Consider the following 18,203-nt stretch of genomic DNA (forward strand, 5'->3'; position numbering starts at 1 on the left):
ATTAGTCCTAAAAACATTCCAGGTACAGTTCTAGATGCTGGAGGGATTTCAGAAATGCTTTTGTGCTGCATGCCAAAATGCTAAAAGCAGGGCTAGATTGTGTCATCGGTTTCCAATCAAGCCTCTCTAGGCCTCTTGTAAGTTTCTGAAAAAGTTACATATAAAATAGTGAGCAAGGACTTCGATATAGCTTAAAACTGAGGTTCCTGCTTGCAGCTGCTGTACATGACTTGGGGTGCTCTGCTGAAGGACCTGATCCTGTCTGGGTTCATGTGGCAGCAGCAAGGAGAGGAGAATACTTTTGCTTGGCTTAGCTTGCCCATTTGCTCTGTTTTGTACCAAATTAGATCATCATATTTTACAATTCCATCCCAAGCAGGAAATCTAGACTACGGATCAGTGGCTGCCCTAATTTTTATTGGCAAATCATGATCTTTATTGGTGGAATTATGAGCTAACTGGACTTTACAGTCTTTGTGTAATGAAGCCAATATATTACTACCAGTGTGATGTTTTAAATTTAATGTATCAAGGAACAAAGGTAGCTTTCTTCTTTTTTCTTTTCTTTTCTTTTCTTTTCTTTTCTTTTCTTTTCTTTTCTTTTCTTTTCTTTTCTTTTCTTTTCTTTTCTTTTCTTTTCTTTTCTTTTCTTTTCTTTTCTTTTCTTTTCTTTTCTTTTCTTTTCCTTTCCTTTCCTTTCCTTTCCTTTCCTTTCCTTTCCTTTCCTTTCCTTTCCTTTCCTTTCCTTTTTTCTTTTCTTTTCTTTTCTTTTCTTTTCTTTTCTTTTCTTTTCTTTTCTTTTCTTTTCTTTTCTTTTCTTTTCTTTTCTTTTCTTTTCTTTTCTTTTCTTTTCTTTCTCTTCTCTTCTCTTCTCTTCTCTTCTCTTCTCTTCTCTTCTCTTCTCTTCTCTTCTCTTCTCTTCTCTTCTCTTCTCTTCTCTTCTCTTCTCTTCTCTTCTCTTCTCTTCTCTTCTCTTCTCTTTCTCTTTCTCTTTCTCTTTCTTTTCATTTTGCGTTCATTTTTGCTCTTCTCCTTTTCATTCTCTTTTCAATCCCTCCCTCTCTCCTTCCTTCTATCTGTCCTTTACTCCTTCCTTCCTTCCTTTCTCTCTCCCTTTCCTTCTGTATTGACAGCTACTCTGTCAGTCCAACAAGGAAACAGCTACATTGACAAAGTGATGGGTATGAGAAGGAGAAAAGAGCCAGTAATAGTAAGATGCAATGTTTGTTTATTTGTTTGTTTGCTGGTACAGCTGTGGTGAGAACTGCATCTCTACCCAGCTTGATCCCACTAATACGTTATATGGATCCCTAAAACCAGACATCACAGATGCTAAAGTTTTGGACTCTTCTGTGTTGTTTTTCAAAGCCAGAGATCAAAATTTAATCCTGCAGTGCCGGTGGTTATGCTGGTCTGAAATGACAAAGGCTTATTGAAATCCCCTGCAGAACAGTGTTTGGTAGGGACTGCGCTGTCCATCAGAGAATCACTGGACAGTTTGGGTTGGAAGGGACCTCAAAGATCACCTAATTCCAACCCGGCCATGGTCAGGGCCCCCTGCCCCCAGCCCAGGCTGCCCCCAGCCCCACCCAGCCTGGCCTTGGGCACCGCCAGGGCTGGGGCACCCCCAGCTCCTCTGGGCAGCCTGGGCCAGGGCCTCAGCGCCCTCAGAGGGAAGAATTTCTTCCCAAGGCCTCCCCGAAGCCTCCCCCCTGCCAGGCTCCAGCCGGTGCCCCTCGTCCTGTCCCCCCAGCCCTGACAAAGAGTCCCTCCCCAGCTTCCCTGCCCCCCCTGCAGGCCCTGGCAGGCCGCTGGCAGCTCTCCCCGGGGCCTTCTCTTCCCCAGGCCCACCACCCCCAGCTCTCTCAGCCTGGCCCCACAGCAGAGCTGCTCCAGCCCTGCACTGAAACACAGCAGCTCCCAACTAAAATACTGGCTGTAAGCTCAGCCCCAGAGCTCTCAAATGCCCTTTGGAGCATAACCTCTCCCACCACTGTCTATGCAAGACCCAAAAGATCTCAGAAATTTGCTGTAAGTGCTTGAAAACAGCTGGGGTGAACAACCCCCCTCCCTTTACTTTCCCTGGGGGCTGTCCCAAGGAGTTGCAATCAAGGCCAAGGAGAGAAATAGGGACACAGGCTGAAATCACTAAATTGCTCAGCAGTGATAAACTCCAGCAAGACTTTATGTTTCACCTCCAAAAAGTAAAAACAACAACAACAAAACACCAAAATTAAAACCAAACCCCAGCCCTTTCTGGGGTTTTATTTGTTTGTTTTCAGTCTGGGAAGAATCACAGCAGTGGGTTGTGAAGGACGTGAAGGATCAGGCCCACATTGTTACCAGAGGAGCCAAAGGAGCACTTATGGCCTCTCTGATCCTGGGATGTGTTTGCAGCATGAGCAGCGATTAAAAGCCACAGTTTATTTATAAACCGTGCAAAATTAACATGGGATAATAAACATGGAGCCCCACAATGTTGGTTTCACAGTCTCCATCCAGAGCAAAGCCTTGCTTCAATATTGCCTTCACGTATCTTTAGCGTGTAACGTTTACTTAATTCCTCATTGTTAAAAACCCCAGAGGAAGAATGGGCTCGTCCTAGCCTCTTCTGGACCGCAGTTCTGAGCTATTAATCTGTCATGTCAGTGTATTTTATTAATACCGTTTTCCTGCGGACGATAGGTAGAATGCACCATAAGTCACTTACCATCTGCGGTGTAAGTGTGTTGTAAAGTATCTTTCTTCCACAGCCTATTGCTTTGATAGATTAGGGGTTTGTACAGCCATGATGCCTCATCCCATCAATTTTAGGCTCTCAAGAGAGCCCTCGCGGCCGAGGTATCTGCTCACCGCAGAAGTCTTTAGCGGCATCATCCTCACCATGCCCCCACAGGCCAGGAAAGTGCTATTACACCCGCTGTCCAGATGAGGAACTGGTGGCCAAGCTGTATTGCTTTAATTAGGAGCATTTTTTTCCTTCTGCTCCATCCCTGTGCAGTGGGGAGAAATAAGCAGGTCTAGAAGGGAACAGACTTGTGGAGCTGGGACTGGAAGCTTTGCATTTGGTGTCCTCCGGCATCCCAGCCATGGAGCAGCATCCATGGGAGGAAAGCTCACCCACCGCCTCACAGCATTTTAGCTGCATTTACAAGCTAGGTGCCTCTGTGCAAAGAATTATCTCAAGATAAAAAAGGAGGAGGAGAGAGGCACCACAATGGAAAGTCATTTTACTGCCTAGACAAGGCATCTGAAGAAGGTGGGCTGAACTGGAAGAGTGCTTGCCCCATCCCACAGTAACTACAATATATCATTGCACTTTTTTTTTTTTTAATTTACATAGATCAGGAATTTGTGAGTACCTGCCATATCACCAGTTCCCATTCCACATTCCCTGATGCAATTTACCTCAGTAAAGCCCTGTCCGTGACATGGCTGTGTCTATGCCATGCTCAGCTTTATTGAGTCCTCGCCTTGGTTCCTCCTTGAGGACAAGACTTCATAGCTGGTGGTAAATTTGATCCACTGAATGGAAGAGTTTTGGCCTAGAAACCAGATATTGGTGGGCTGGAGCTGCTGAAAAATCCCAAAACCACCTGAACCAAAGTGGTCTTCTTGGGAAAACTCAGCCCTTTGGAGGAGGGCTTCAAAGATTTGTATATATTATATAAAACATAGAGCAAGGGGGAAAAGATGCTTTTTAGTGACATATGTCTAACAAAACATAATGAGTGCAGGCTTTGAATAAAAACATATTTAAAATGTGTTAAACAATTCCTTGTGAAGAGCTCAGGAACAGACAGTTCAAACATGAGACACCCATGAGGATGGAGAGCAAAAATGCCAGTAAAAGGAATAAAGAGTATCATCTGTAATCTGTAGTCTAGGAGATGCTGAAGAGACTATGGCAGGTTAGACGTGGCATTGTCCAGTTGGATTTTCCCCATGTTTCTGTCCCCAGATATCATATAAGTGAACCATCTTTCCTTGCTGCCCGTCAGGACTCATCTCCCACACTGTGATATGCTCAGCCCCCCCAAAGCTCTCCTCTGTGTGAAAGGAATTCAGCATACTCAGAGTTAAATCAGATTTGCTATCCAGCCAAGACCTGGCAGCTGAATTTCAGCCCAGCACAAGCTTTTATGATCAAATTATAGACCCCAGGAAAAGAAAAAAAAAAATAGAAAAAAAAGCCAGTCTGAGGTCTATAATGGAAATCGTGACAGAGCCATGATTGTAGTAGCAGGAACAGCATCATTGTATCACAGTCATAAACTGGTGCCATCCCGTGGGGAACTATAAAAGGAAAAAAAAAAGCATCTGAAGTGCCCTTGGTACTCCCAAAAGGGTTGAGGACGTAGGTGCCATGATTGGATGGGAAAAGGGCTTTTTGCCAAGACAAACTTTGAAGGATGAAAACTCCTTACCCCCCGTCACAAAACAGCACCTGTGGTGTCTCTGCAGCCCCGTGTCGAGGGAGGCAAGCTGCTAAAGCAGCCCCTCCATGAGGGGCTTAGCACTGCATGGACAATGGATCTGTGGTTTCTGCATCAAAGCTGGAGCAAGAAACTCTGCTCAGGTCAGCTCTTCAGCTCTTCAAGCTGAATTAAACATATCAATTTCCAGGATGGATGGCACCAGCTCCACATGGATAAGCCCCAATTATACGAGGCTAAGCAATGCTGGATACAGTGATATTTCACAGTGGAGGTCTAACAAGGTGGAGGTGCAGCCTTTTCCAACATTTAAGTAGAAAAAAAAATATCTATATAAAGCTTCTGGATCTCATCTTTATTATTATCTGGCCATAAAGGGAGGGAAAGCATTTGTGAGCTGCTTGCAAATCCCAGCTTCTGAACTCCTGTCCTGCATCCCAGTTTTGCAAGAAGCTTGGTCCATCCTCTCCAGTACCTCTTAAAACCATGGAGCAGAAATTACATTTTGGCTCCGGCAGAAAGTGAAAGCCGAGAATGATACAATAAAAAAACAATGGCCACATTTTATTGCCTTGCTCACCCATGGTTTCTTCAGCATGACTTATGGAAGCTTTGATTTACGCTGGTGCAAGCTTTATCTGCTGCTGTCTTGGCCAGCTCATTCTTAATACTGAGACCTGTGGGCCTCTCCTGCCTTTCTTGGTTAAATAAATTAAAGCAAATATAAACGTTAATGGAAGCCACTTTATTTATGGCTGGAGTTGAACACCGTCTCTTGCACCATGGGTCCAATCCAAAACCCATTAATACAAAGCCTACTGACATCACTGCATCAAGCCCTATCCTTTGTGCTTTTCCTCCTCGTGACAAAAGGGGCAGCTAAAAAAATAATTTTCAACGAGATTGCATTATCCCACCGAAGTCACTTTGCACAAAACGTTCAACCCTTGGCACCTCTGGGGAGGCAGAGCACTGGGGATATTTTAGTGGCTGTTGTTTGAAGGCTGAAGATATTCCTCCCGCAGCGAGGCCTCCCCCCTCTCCTCTCCATGCCAGCCGTCCCAGCCTCTAACAATCTCCTCGGGAAATGTTTTGCAATGCATCACCCGCTGTTTGTGGCCAAACACTTTTTTGGCTCCTCCGTACAATAGAGAACCTACTTGTAGCTCTTCAGACACTTTCTCAGATTGTTCCATGCCAGCCCTTTACTTTTTTGGCTTGGCTGGACAGAGAGATCTTTCTGCTGTTTTATTTTTTTTACTGTTATTATTTTAATGTTATTGTTTATTTAGTGATGCTTTCTGTCACACGTACTTGGATAACTGCTGCCTTGCCATTGCAGTGTCTGCTTTAATGCAATCTGCTATGCTCCTTCCCCTTGCCCCTATATTTCACCTTCCCCAAATCCCAAAATAAAACCACACAAAAGCAAGTAAAGGGAGCAAGATTAAAAGAAAGGGATGATACAAAGGCAAAAAAAAAAAAGTAGAATAACATGGGAGTTGTCCTGCAGAGTATTAGGATGAGTCAGTAAATGAAGCTGTTGTGTTTTCAAATGGAAATTGCAAGTTCTGATTTATTCTTGTAGCATAACATTTTAATGTTATTGCCACCATGGGATGGATGGGAGGAGCAACAGAAGGATGATCAGCTCCCCAGTGAGTACGAATTATTATAGTTCACCAAGGCTCTGGCTCTTCACATCTGATCATTTCTGTTGATATTAATAGAGCTTTTCCACTGAGTTTCGTGGGGTCTAGATGCAGAGGCTGAAAATCAAGAAGAAAGTTTTTGGTCAGACATCCTGCATGGGGCAGACCAGGGAATCTCCCCAAAATGATCATGGCTTCAAGCCCCCAACTTCTATGTTGTTGTCCAAGGCTCTGTGGGCTCAAGGAGCTGGCAATCTAACAGATCATGGTCATTCAAGGAGGCATGAGGCTTTGTATCTGTTATGGTCGGCATTTAAACATGAAGAATACCATTTACATTGCATCGCTGGCATTTGGGAGCCCTGTCTTGAAAGGGCTGGCAGCAGCTTGGTGAACCCCCCAGGTTCCTGAAGGTGCCACGAAATCTCCTTAGACCCATCTCTCAGGGTTTGGTGAGGACCAGGGATGGAGACAGGATCATAAGAAGGGATTTTCCATGGTTTCCTCAGATATTTGTGGCTGGTCCGTGAGAAAAGCCTGATGCTCTTTTCTCTTCTTTCTCCATGCACATCAGCAGCAGTGGGCTGTGGGGATATGCCCAGGTAGGGCAGATCAAACAAGTCCCCATTTCTCTTCCCCCTCATCTCATGAACTTAATGAACTTAATCTTAATTCATCTTAATGAACTGCCTGCAATCAGCACGCCAAACCCTTGTTTTTCTGACCATAGTGATGAATGGCTTCCAAATCTGGCATTTTGCTGAGGACGGAATGAGCTCCGTGAATATTTACACTGCAAATAAATTCAATTAAAACAGCTTCATGAATATTTGTGGATTCCATGCAATTAAGTGGCCAAGCTGATATGCAATGGCCTATGTTTTCCAAGAGCAGGATGGCATCCTAGCGATAGTGTAGCAGTGCTATGAGGAGGCAAAAGGAGCAAATGCCTCCCTGGGTTTTCAAGCCACCCCATAATTTACCCCTGGTAGGGTTCTAGGTTAAAAATAATGTAACCCAGTGCTCAGTCAGGCCCCGAATCCGTATGACATCTTCGGAAATACTATACCTTGCTCAGCACCTATTTCATAATCATTTCATGAAAATCATAAATGAAATCATAATTTCATTTTGGCACACGATGCAGCTGTCAGAACGCCGAGGTCCTTGTCCACCGGCTCAGGCTGTTACAAACCTTATCGTGACATCATGGGTGAATGTAAACTGCAGTATTCGGTTTCACTAAAGTAAAACAACGGTCGGACAAGTTGTTTAGAGAGGTGTGCATGTCTGCGTGGGGACACACACAGAGGGGAGATGAATGGATGCTCTGCAGGGCCACTCGCTTGGAAGGCTTCCATCGTGGACGAGGAACCAAACCCCACAATCGTGTGTTTGGAGGTGAACAGAAATCCCAACTGAGCTGTCAAGGTGGGAGCAGACAGAGAGCACACCACCCCACTCAGGAAAAAAAAAAAAAAATCGCTCCTGTCAACAAAAAGGACTCATCTGCAATATTTTCCAGGCTGTTTTAGATAACAATGAAACAACAAGCCTGTGTGTTTCTGGGAAAGGTTTTCAGAGCATCCCCTTGAAGACTGTTCCTTAATAAAACTGCCTGCTGGAAGAGAAGATGATCCAAAACATGGATCTTCAGGCTTTTAAAGAAAATCAGACCAGGTTTTCAGAAGCTGGTCTGCCAGCAGTGCAAGTGGATGAGCATCTCCTGGTGCCTGTATCTGTGACAGGTCTTTAGGAGAAACCCTTTAGGGTTCCCTATTTCTGGGAAGCCATTCCTATTTCTGGCCAGGGTAACCTGGCCCTAATTCTGCCTTGCATGAGAGTTCCCGAGACCAGCTGCCTTGCAGCAAAACCTGGCACAGCTCTGTCCCGGTCCATGCATCCCGTCAAAGTCAGAATGAGTTTGGGGATCAGGGACTGGGTTAAAAATGGCCAGAAATAGGGATGTCTAACAAATGTCTTGCTCACAGACGAGGTGTTTTTACTCTCAGCCAGCATTTACAAAGCTGGGATCATTACAGGAGATGTTCCCCTGAACATTTCGCAATGTCCCTCCTATTCCAAAAAGGTTATTGGGACATTTTATCTTTTCCAGTTGGTCTCCATCTCTCTGCTCTTGCAAGTCACTGTTATTAATTACACCTCCACGATTAAGCCCCCTGCGAGGAGGACTCCAGCTCCCGCGCTGCAGCAAGGGAGGGGTTACTGGACTTCTTCGTAGGGAAGAATCACCCCACCCTGAAGGGATCGTTCAGCGTTGGAGAGAGGAGCTGACAGCTGGTTTTTATTAGGATGGAGGCCTTAAAAGGCAGCGTTGGGGTAGGGGTGGGACGTTGGGTCCGAGGGAGAAGCTTGCTCTGCTCATTCCACAGGCTGTGGAGGTCGGGCTTGCTCAGTTTCTGGCCAAATGGCACAGGAGTCGAGAGGCTCTGCTTTGGTTTTCTTCTGCCTGGTCATGGGAGAGAAGAGCTGGCCCCCTCTGGGGCTCCAGCTGGGCACTTCTGCAGTGCAGGCGATAATGCTAAAGGCAAGGTGGGGGAGAGAAACCCCACTGAAGTGGGGGCAGGAGATATGGCTCTGAATCCTATCCCTTTACAGGCAGATACACGGGATATCAGTGCCCAAAAATCTCTGTTATTTAAGGGCAGGGTTAGGGGGGAGAAAAGAGGCAGAAGACAGCAGAGCTGAGAGGCTGCAGGCTTTCATACCACTGTGATCTTCTGCAAGATGTCTGGTGGGGGGAAATCTCAGGTTGCTGCAATCTTACAGCCCTACAGGGCTGGCCGCGCATGCCAGAGGGAGGACAAGTGGTGGCCTCGTCCCCTTTTAAACCTGTCCTCGATATGGGTACAAGGGAGTTTGCATATAGCCTCTGTAAGTTGTAGCTGCTGTCACCACAGTCTGGGCACTGCAAGGGGAACCACTGAGCTTTTGTGCCACTCTGGCTGCACCTTTTGGGGACAGAAATCTGTTTTTTGTTACTTAATATACAGCCAGGCACTTCTCCCTGGATGCAGTACAGAAGTAAGGCCAGGAAGGGACGTATCCAGTCTAGTACCAGTGTATTTGCCCCTTTGGAGTATTGATGCTTGCTCTTTGGCAGCCTAGAGGGAACAATCCCCATGTATTTACCTTGGTCTTGCTTTTAATTTGGAGGAACCTCAGTCTCTGAGTCCTTACTTCCATAGATGTTCCTGCTTTCAAGCGTTTTGCAGAAGGTTCGAGCATCAAATGGTCCTTGTTTGTTTTCCCTGTCAGAAGACAAAGAACCTGGGTCAATATTCAAAACCCGTACAAGTGCATTCATTTGGTTTATTTTAGTACATGGAAAAGCCTTTAAAAAATTTATTAGTGCTTATAATTGAAACTTAGAGGCATGGTAAAATACTTACGCTGCAGCCTGTGCCTGAAGATGACCAGGATAATTATTTAAAACAGGGGAATGGCATCCTGTCACAGGGCCCGCTGTCACATGCCTTGGCACTTTCTGGTCACTGGTCCCAGCTAAATAATTAAAAAAATAATAATCCTGAACATTTATAAATGGCTCCTTCAACTGTCACATGCAGAACACACACTAATGCTGGGTGAAGTGTTATCCTAACCCCTCTGCGTGTGTGATGGCTTACATAGCTCATTTGTAGCACGCAGCATCTTGAAACTCGCTGATAAAACCGTAATACCACACCCCACAGTATACATAACCATGTCATGTTAATAAATATTTGCAGAGTGCCACGGCTTGGCACAGCGCTTGGGAGATTTTTAAACGAGGGAGCACGGCCCCCCGCTCCAGGAGAGTTTACACTGGGGTCCTGGTTCTGCACATGTTTAATGTTATCGTGAGTCATCCGTGGAGGGGCTTCTCTCTTTGTGGGGGGAACGGGAGAAGAAGAGAGGGTGAGAAGACACCCGCAGAGAAACTAATGACAAATGATGCTACCGAAGGCAGCATGGGTGGCATTAGTAATAGAATATGCCTTTTTTTTTTTTTTTCATCTATGTGTTTTGTTGAGCTCTTCAGCATCTTAATGGTAGCCGTCTCTCAATGGCAATGCGTGGTTTGTGTAGTTTGTGGAGGTCTGTAACAGTATTAGGGCTTCTGCAGGGGGATGCAGGAGTCACCCCGTTATGTTTGGGGGACCCTCTCTGTGCTGCCTGTGGTTGCTTTGAAGACCGATGTCCCCTCGCCATGCACTCTCCTGGTGCATCCTGCCAGTTTTTGGGGGGTTCATGTCTCAGGGATCCCAAACCTGCTGCAACAGATGGACACAAAGCTTAATTTCCAGCCCAGCTCCTTTCTGACAGGCTTAAAAATTTCCTCTTACTATCCCAAAAACATTTCTCGAGATTACCAAGGAGAAGATATTCCAGACACTTCCTTGAGGCTAATAATTATGTCACTTTGGAAATGCAATCCAGAAAACTGTGTCCCCCTGTCTGCACCTCCAATAACGGGCCGATGCTTTCCTTCCCCATGTTCCCCCATGTCTTCGCGGGCTGCGGTGCTGGTGAGGGTTGTTTTCTCAATGACCACTTGCTTCCCATGGGGCTTGTTCAGCTGGCAGTCCTAAAAGCTTCCGGGAAGTCCCAGCTCTGGTTTATTTATGGTCGCACTGGTGTGGCCAGCTCTCTCCCACGAAAATCCCGTGGAAGATGGTGAATCGAGTTGTCTTCTGTGGATGAAGATGGCAATATGTTTCACCAACAAACGCACTAGGAAACCTAATGAGTGCTAAACTTCTAGATTTTAGCCCTTTGCTTGGCACTCAGGTCCCGTCAAATAACCCTCTACATGCACATAGAGGCAGCTCCCTATTTCCACTGTGCCCACAAAGCATCCGTGTTTTGCCACCAGACCCCGATGTGTGCGTGAGCAGCAGGAAGCAAAGACCCTCAGTGGTTTAGCAATGACACCCACGACTCAGCAAAACACTTAGAGCACAGCATGTCACATAGAGATTAGGAGGAATTAAACACGTGCTGAAAGGTTTTGGCACATCAGAGCCCGGGGGCTTGTCTGTGCAAGACATTGTCTGAGATTAAAGGTTTGGGGTGGTTTTAAAGTCCCTAAAGCTCTTCCTGAATAACTCCCTATATGCATGTGGTTAGTCTAGTACATATATCCCACACGATTTATGTATCCTATATAACTTTTCTCACTATTCTTCTGGTTTCGTACTCTTTATCCTACCTTTTGACCTTGTATGTCCTTCTGTCTTCATTGTTCCTTATTCCTGCCTCTACACCACCATCGCTGGCCACCCAGCTCCCATCGCCAATACCTAGGCGATGAAGGTGGGACGTGCCTTGCCGTGCTGGGTTCGCACAGCCCCTAGCACAGCAGGTGCCTACTGCAAAAACACGGGTCTTACAGCTACTGCTGTCTCCCACCTCTGCTCCTGTTGGTTAATAACAACTGCATTTTCCCCCAAAAGACTTGAAAAATTAAGGAGATTTGGAAAAAAGACTATTCATGGCGAAACCGGGGCAGAAAGCTGAAGTGCAAGAGATATTGCAGACAATCTCCCCATGTAAATGAGTCCTCGCTGGAGAGTCCTGATGAAACACATGAGGAGGAAGAGGAGGAGGAGCTCCTGGGGGGCAGTGGGGTGGGAAGAAGGTTGGGAAAAGGGGGGTCTCAGGAACTTTGAGCACTTGGAGGCATCTGTTACACATGGACAGATGCACACACTGCAGAGCTGCTGGCAAACTGGGTCTTACACAAACAATATAGGGCTTGGGGAATTTGGGACTGTGTATGCAGGGTTCTTTACAGCTCATGTAGGAAAGCCCATTAGCGATCCGTGTATATGAACACAATCTTTCCGGCGCAAGGAGACATACATAAAAGTATTATCCCATATAAATAGCTTTTCCCAAAATAGACCTTAAGGAAATTTACTCTGAGTCTCTTGGTGCTAGGATTAAAGCATTCATTCTCTTCTTTCCTTTCACCTGAAATCCATGATGAAGCAAAACGACACAGGTACTTTTGCAACCGGTGCCAATTTGTTCACAGGCCAGAGCTGACACAGAAGTCATAAATTCAGACCCATGAGGTTGAGAAGCCAGACGTGCTTCCTTTTCTTTCCCCCTTTTGTTTTTTTGGAGGCACGCAGTCATCAAGCCTCCATCGCTGATACAGGCATGAAAGGAAAAATCAGATCTCGGCATCTGAACTTTCCCCTGATTAAAGACAGATCAAAGCAGAGGAGGTTGTGAAAGCCGGCGGGACTCGGGAGGCAGGACGTGCGCCTGCCGCCGCGCTGCGACTGTGGCGGCGAGATTTCTTAGCCTCGCAGGAGAAGCAAATCCACCTGCCAGCCCCGCGCGTGAAAAGTATCTTTGTCCTTTAATTGGGACGGCAGCCTGGCGGCCCCGCTAATCATCCTCTGGAGAGGCCACGCTTCCAAGTTTCCGGTTGAAAACACCAGCTAGCCATTTCTGTTGCTAATCATTAACCGCTCAATTAAGAAGGAGCGCCCCGCGTGGCCCCCAGACCCTCGGAGGCAGCGGCTCCACCACCACCGAGGACCCCCCCCCCCCCCCCCGGGCATCCCCCGTGACGGGGGGGAATCAGCTCAGAGGGAGGGCTCCAGGGGGTGCCCCCCAAGCCTCCACCTCCCAGCCTCGCGTGGAGGGTGGGAGTGGAGCCCCCACGGAGCCTCGCTCGCCCGCCCCCGGTCCCTACCCTAGGAGGGATGCGAGGGGCGCACGGCGCTCCTGGCCCGAGCCCTTTGTTATGCTAATCCGGGCTGACATCACGCCGCATATCAAAGCTGCGGGGACCGCATATAAGGAGGCTCCGCGGGCTCAGAGGCAGAGGAACCCCGGCCTCCGCTCTGCCCTGGCCTCTGCAGCTCCCCAGCAAACCCCAGTGCAGAGGTGAGGAGGGGGACGGATATGGGGACGGGCAGCGAGCCGCTGCCGGGACCCCCGGTAAGGGATGGGGCGGTGGACCCCGAACCCGTGGAGGGGAAAGAGTAGGGGTTGGGAGAAAGAGGGGCTTTGAGGGGTGAGTGGGGTGTGTGGGGGAGATGGGGGATTTGGGGTTTGGAGGCTGCAAGGGAGAGGGGAGACCCAGGGTGGGCAAGGGAGAGGGGAGACCCAAGGGCTGCAAGGAACGGGGGAGACTCAAAGGGTGCGGAGATACCGGAGACTCAGAGGCTGCAAGGGAGAGGGGAGACCCAAAGACTGAGAGAGCGGAGACCCAGGGGCTGTGATGGAAAGGGGAGACCTGGCAGGGCTAAAAAGGAACGGGGAGATGCAGAAGTTTGTAGGGACATCTGAGATCTGGGTGCTGCAAGGGGAGACTCGGGGCTGCAAGCGTGAAGGGAGATGCAAAGGGCAACAATGGAGAGAGGTGAGCGGGAGGCTGCGGGGTCGCAGGGACCCCCGGGGGGCTGCAAGGGAGAAGGGAGATGCAGAGGGTTAAAAGCGAGGGGGGAGAGCCGGGAGCTACAGGGAGAGGGGAAGCTTCACGGAGAGGGGAGATCTGGGGGCTGCACCAGCCCCACACCCCCTGCTCCCTCCCCCTGCTCCCCATCCCCAGCGCAGGTCGTGCGGGGATGCAGTGCCCTTAAAAGAAGTGGGTACAGGTGGGTGTCTTTCCTGCTTGGGTAGGGGAAGTTGGAAAAAAGGTGGGACGGATACTCACAGATTTACGTACAGCTCACATTGCCTATTCCCATCCCGGCACGGGGCTCTCGGAGGTGTCAGATGGGAGCGATTTCTGCGTGCAGGGAAGGTTTTCTGCACGCAAGAGCGGGGCTGGCTGCAAACAGCCCCGGGGTGGAGGGAGAAGGGAGCTCAGAGTTAAAAACGGCGCTGGTCTGGGGAGTCCGCAGGCCACTTGCTGCTGGTTTGATCGGTGACCCAGAGCTCTCCAGAGCTGTAAACATCACGTCTGCCCCGACGAGTCTCCCTCCTTCCCTCCCCTTGCAAATTCCTCTCGCAAATGTAACCTGTGCTGGAGCGAGTGGAAAAAGGAGTTATTACCTCCCCAAATAACAGGGGCGCGATCGCTGGCCAAACTTGCGGCTCTTGGGTTGGGGGGGTAGATAATTTCCATTCCTTCCTGGAAAATAAAAAAAAAAAAGATTTTTTTCTTGCAAGGCAGGAACCTGTGATGTTGGCTGGTCAGGGTTAGTGAGACCATCTGAGACGTTTTACACCCGCCTCTGCGCTGCTCAGCAATTCAAGGGAGGGAGATAAGGGGTCTGAAATATCTAAATGGACACTAAAAGACATGGGCAGGATTAAGGGCTGAAGGTTTCCAGTGTGCTCGCGGAGCAGGGCGGGAAGCAAAGTGCTTCCAGAAATGAAAAGATAGAGAAATACCCAGAACCGAGCAGTGTGGCTGGATGTTTTTGGGAGCACATCAAGGGACACCTCGACCCCAAACCCGAGCGGGCATTAAAGAAAAACAGCCCGTGGTGATGAAATCCTGCCTCCCTTGTAGTCAGCCGAGTTCTGTCTTGGACTTCAAGGGAGCCGGGAACTCGCCCCTAGAGGTTATTAAAATCCTTTGTAATAACAGCACTTCTCTGGTAACCCTTTCCACCAGGCGCTGGGGTTGTGATAGCCAAAGAGCAGCCTGAATGGAAAAATACACTGCAGATGGCAGAGAAAACACCCTGGAATATTCCTTTCCCTGCTCCCCAGTTGCTTCCCGAAGTGGGCATCACGGCAGAAAGGGACAAATCCGGAGCTGGGGCTCAGGTGGGATGTATTTGCCCCAGGCTAAGGGGTGGCAAAGGGGTTCCTAATGTGATGCTGATGGCTCCAGACATTCCCCATCCTAAATCCTTTCCGAGGGGCATGGGGGGAGACATGGACATGGCTTGGGGATGCTGGAGAGCCCGTGGTGGGGCAGGCAGGTTTTTCTGCTTGTTTTACTCTTGGCTTTCTCGTGGGGTGGGCTTCTTGTTGGAAAACCACCGCAAAGACCGCAAAGAACAGCCCGGAGCGGTGTCTGAAGAGGATAAGTGAAGGGAAACCCATTTACTGCTATTAATGCCGCTGCCAAAGCAAGGCGTGCCCCGGAGACAGAGAGGACCCTTCTAAGAGTTTGAGTCCCGCACCTGGTTTGTTTATTTGTTTGGGATGAAGAAGGAAAAAAGGGGGGATTTGGGGGGGGCTTTTGTCTCCTCCTGGCTGCTCCCCAGAGGCGGCAGTGGGGTTGCATGTTTACCAAGCCGCAGCGCCAGGTGCCCGAGGACTTGGAAGAAGTGAGAGGCAGAGTTAATGAGGTGAGAAGGAAAGCAGAAGGGAAAGAGCAAAACACATTTTGTTGTAACAGATCAGCCCGAAACATCTGCAGGGCACGGGCACCTGCGTTAGTGGGGAAGTGCAGTTTTTCTAATTCGTCTCCTCTGCAGAAAAAAAAAGGGGAAAAAACTCCGGAGAGAAGGAAGGGAGAGATGAAGAGCTAAAGATTTGGGCTCACCTAAAGATTTATCTTTTTTTTTTTTTCTTATTATTATTCACAAGCACTTGCAGAAACCTTTTGGAGAGCGGAAAAAAAGTGAAACAGCGCATGAAGCCTTGCCATATGCAGGGTTAAATGGAAACACACAATCAGACCATAACTCAGGGTGTAATTCAAGCCATACGTTTTGTCTGTCTGTTGACTCGCAAGGTTGTATCAAGGCTTGGCGAGGGAGGGGACTCGGAGGGGATAATCCAAACTTCTCCGTGATTCATAAACCACTCCTTTGCAATTTGGATAATAGATCCCTCTTTAGCAGTGACTTGCTAAGCTTCAGAGCTAACCAGAGCTCGTGCTCTCTCTCTCCTTTCAGGTTGTGCATCTCCAAGGAGGGGCAAGACCCGCACCGAAGGAAATACACTGCACAGAAAACTTGGAAGACTCCTTTTTTTCCCTCAGAGAAGCTGATTTCCTTCTGAAAGTGGGGGACGGTGGGGGAAAATGAAGCCGAGCCCGCAGTTTTTGTTAGCTGGTTTTCTGTCTTTGATTCTGCAGACGGGGATTTGCTCTGGGATAAAATGGATGTAAGTACCTGGCTATTTCTCAGCATTTTTAGACTAGTCCTTGCTGCTCTGTTACCTGGGTTTGCAGCCCTCGGTGCTGCTTGAGGCAGGCTGTAAAGCCATTTAAAGAGCAGAGAGCGCTGCATTTCTCCAGCATTCATTGATTGCAAGAGTGTGTACCGGGGGCTTGTGCTAACAATATGTCTCAGTCTTTCCAAAATATGCATGGTTTGGGGTTGCTTTTCCTTCTCCTCATTGCTACCAAAGAGAAGCGCACACTTGAATGCTCACATCAGCCACTTAATGAAGTTTCTAGCTGCAGCTCCTATCATGCTGGGAAAGTCTCCCGCCGGGACCGCTGGTCGTGCTGAGTAGGAGCTGAGAGCAGGAGGGAGGGCAGCTGAGATAATGCCGCCTATCTCCAGCCATAGGGGATGCTTGACAGATAACATGTTTTTTTTGTGGACCTTTTAACCTTTGGGTTTGGTGAAGGGTGTTAAAAACGAAGCGGGGGGGGGGGGGGGGGAGAGGAGGGTGAAGGAATACCAGGGAGCGTGGTCAAGTCTGGATCTAGTTTCCTCGGAGGTAATGTTACTGCAAACAAAGTGAAAACATCGCTATCTCATTTCTTTGCTTAAGCAAGCAAGCAATTAGTTGCTTACTGCAAAATAAACAAACAAACCCCTCCAGCACCCATCTGCTTTCCTGTCCGGAGGAGCAATCAGTCCTTTTTGCTCTGGTCTGAAGCTGTGCGCAGGGTAAATAGTGGGAGGTGGGCGAACCTCAAGTGAGCACCTTCTGTAGAAGGCACGATAAAATGTGATGGCTTAGGAAGAAGGAGGGTCTGTCGTGCATGGGATAGTGTGTCAAGGTGAGGATCTTGGAGACAGCAGTGAAATTAGGGCAAAATGTTCCTACTGTGTTCCTCCTTCCACCACAGACCCCGTGCCATGTCTAATTCCCAATTTACTGCCCCAATCTTTGCCGCTCGAGACCCTCCCCACGTCAGCTTTCATGAAGTTGGGATTTCTCTCTTCTAAATTTGGACACCTGCAAATTCAGCGTCTTGGAGGCAGTGTTTTAACTGCCTTGCCTGCAGCCAGGGGGGAGAGGACCTTCGCGGTGGCTCCTCACCCACCCCAGTGATAGACATCCAACACGAACATCAGGAGATGCCCTCTGGGGATGACATGGACTGTGGGGAGCTGGTTGAGATCACTCACACGCCTTTTATACACATAAAGAGAATCAGGGTGAATCCCTCCATAGGGTGTTCAAATGAACATGGTCAGGTGGGAGGAAAGGTTTGTTGACTACTTTAGTAAATCTTTCATGTACCAATACTGTACTTACTCCATACTCCAAGGACCACCTTGGAAGCAGAGGGGAGCCAGGATCTGATTTGTTTTTCTCCATCTTGTCTTTACACCCCGTAGCAGTCACCACAGCTACACCGCACGGCCCAGCTACTTCTTTCTGCCAGCTTCGTTGGGCGTTTAGGCTCTCAGCTTTGCTTCTACCCGGCACCTTGCACAGGGTGGGCATCTCCTCCAAAGCCTGTGAGGCAGGGCTAGGTCTGTAAAGCTATTTTCTGGTGAAAGCATCCTTCCAGCCGGTAAGCGGTTAAGCTGCAAGGGTTCTCTTTGGGGATGGGGCAGCAGTCAGAGGGGCAAAGACGCTGAGGTTGCCGCTCCTCCCCTTCCCAGCCGACACATCCCCCCTCTTGAAAAGCGAGTAGGGAAGATGAAAGCTGGGATTAAAGTGGCATTCGAAGCACGAACCGCATCCAGATGCGCCGCCGGGCTGCCCTCACACCTGTTTGTAACCTGGCAGAGAGCTGCGCTCCCCGTCCCAGGGCACCTCGTGCAACGGGGATGCTGCCAGCAGGGATTTCACAAAGAAATGTGGCAGTGCTTTTTTTTCATTCTCCTCCCTTCCCCACCCTTGTTTTTCTACAGAGCCACCAGCCAATTTTTTTCCCCCCATCCATCGCTCTCTTTCCACCGCTGCAGCGATGCCAGACACGGGCTGCTGCCAGCCTTGGGGCACAGGGACCATCCCTGGAAATGGGTGGAAATGGGTGAAATTCTCCTTGTGG

At 48.6% G+C, this 18,203-nt stretch overlaps 1 protein-coding gene and 1 long non-coding RNA gene across 7 annotated transcripts in view; one reads left to right on the forward strand and one right to left on the reverse strand.

Annotated features, from left to right (window-relative positions):
* Positions 1 to 546: 546 nt before the first annotated feature.
* Positions 547 to 15,102, reverse strand: LOC310886430. 3 transcript variants are annotated; one of them, XR_014575316.1, is made up of 5 exons: positions 13,770 to 15,102; positions 10,556 to 10,785; positions 9,502 to 9,613; positions 9,242 to 9,360; positions 547 to 6,881 (listed from the first exon to the last, which is right to left on the reverse strand). It is a non-coding gene; the product is annotated as an uncharacterized lncRNA (long non-coding RNA). The 3 variants fall into 3 exon arrangements; XR_014575317.1 differs by having other exon boundaries at positions 547 to 9,360; XR_014575318.1 differs by lacking the exon at positions 10,556 to 10,785 and having other exon boundaries at positions 547 to 9,360; positions 13,770 to 15,100.
* The window catches only part of WNT11 (Wnt family member 11), a 33,655-nt gene continuing 27,170 nt past the window's right edge, over positions 11,719 to 18,203 (forward strand). For 2 of the 4 annotated variants that reach the window (XM_083810943.1, XM_083810946.1), the window contains exons 1-2: positions 11,719 to 12,997; positions 15,916 to 16,126. In XM_083810943.1, the coding sequence (XP_083667069.1) occupies positions 16,044 to 16,126 (83 nt within the window). In that variant the 5' untranslated portion in view covers positions 11,719 to 12,997; positions 15,916 to 16,043. Of the gene's footprint in view, positions 13,052 to 15,379; positions 16,127 to 18,203 lie in introns of those variants that run through there. The other 2 variants (XM_083810945.1, XM_083810944.1) reach the window with 2 other exon arrangements.

This window comes from Anser anser (genome assembly GCF_964211835.1).
Source record: "Anser anser genome assembly, chromosome: 1".
Lineage (NCBI taxonomy): Eukaryota > Metazoa > Chordata > Aves > Anseriformes > Anatidae > Anser > Anser anser.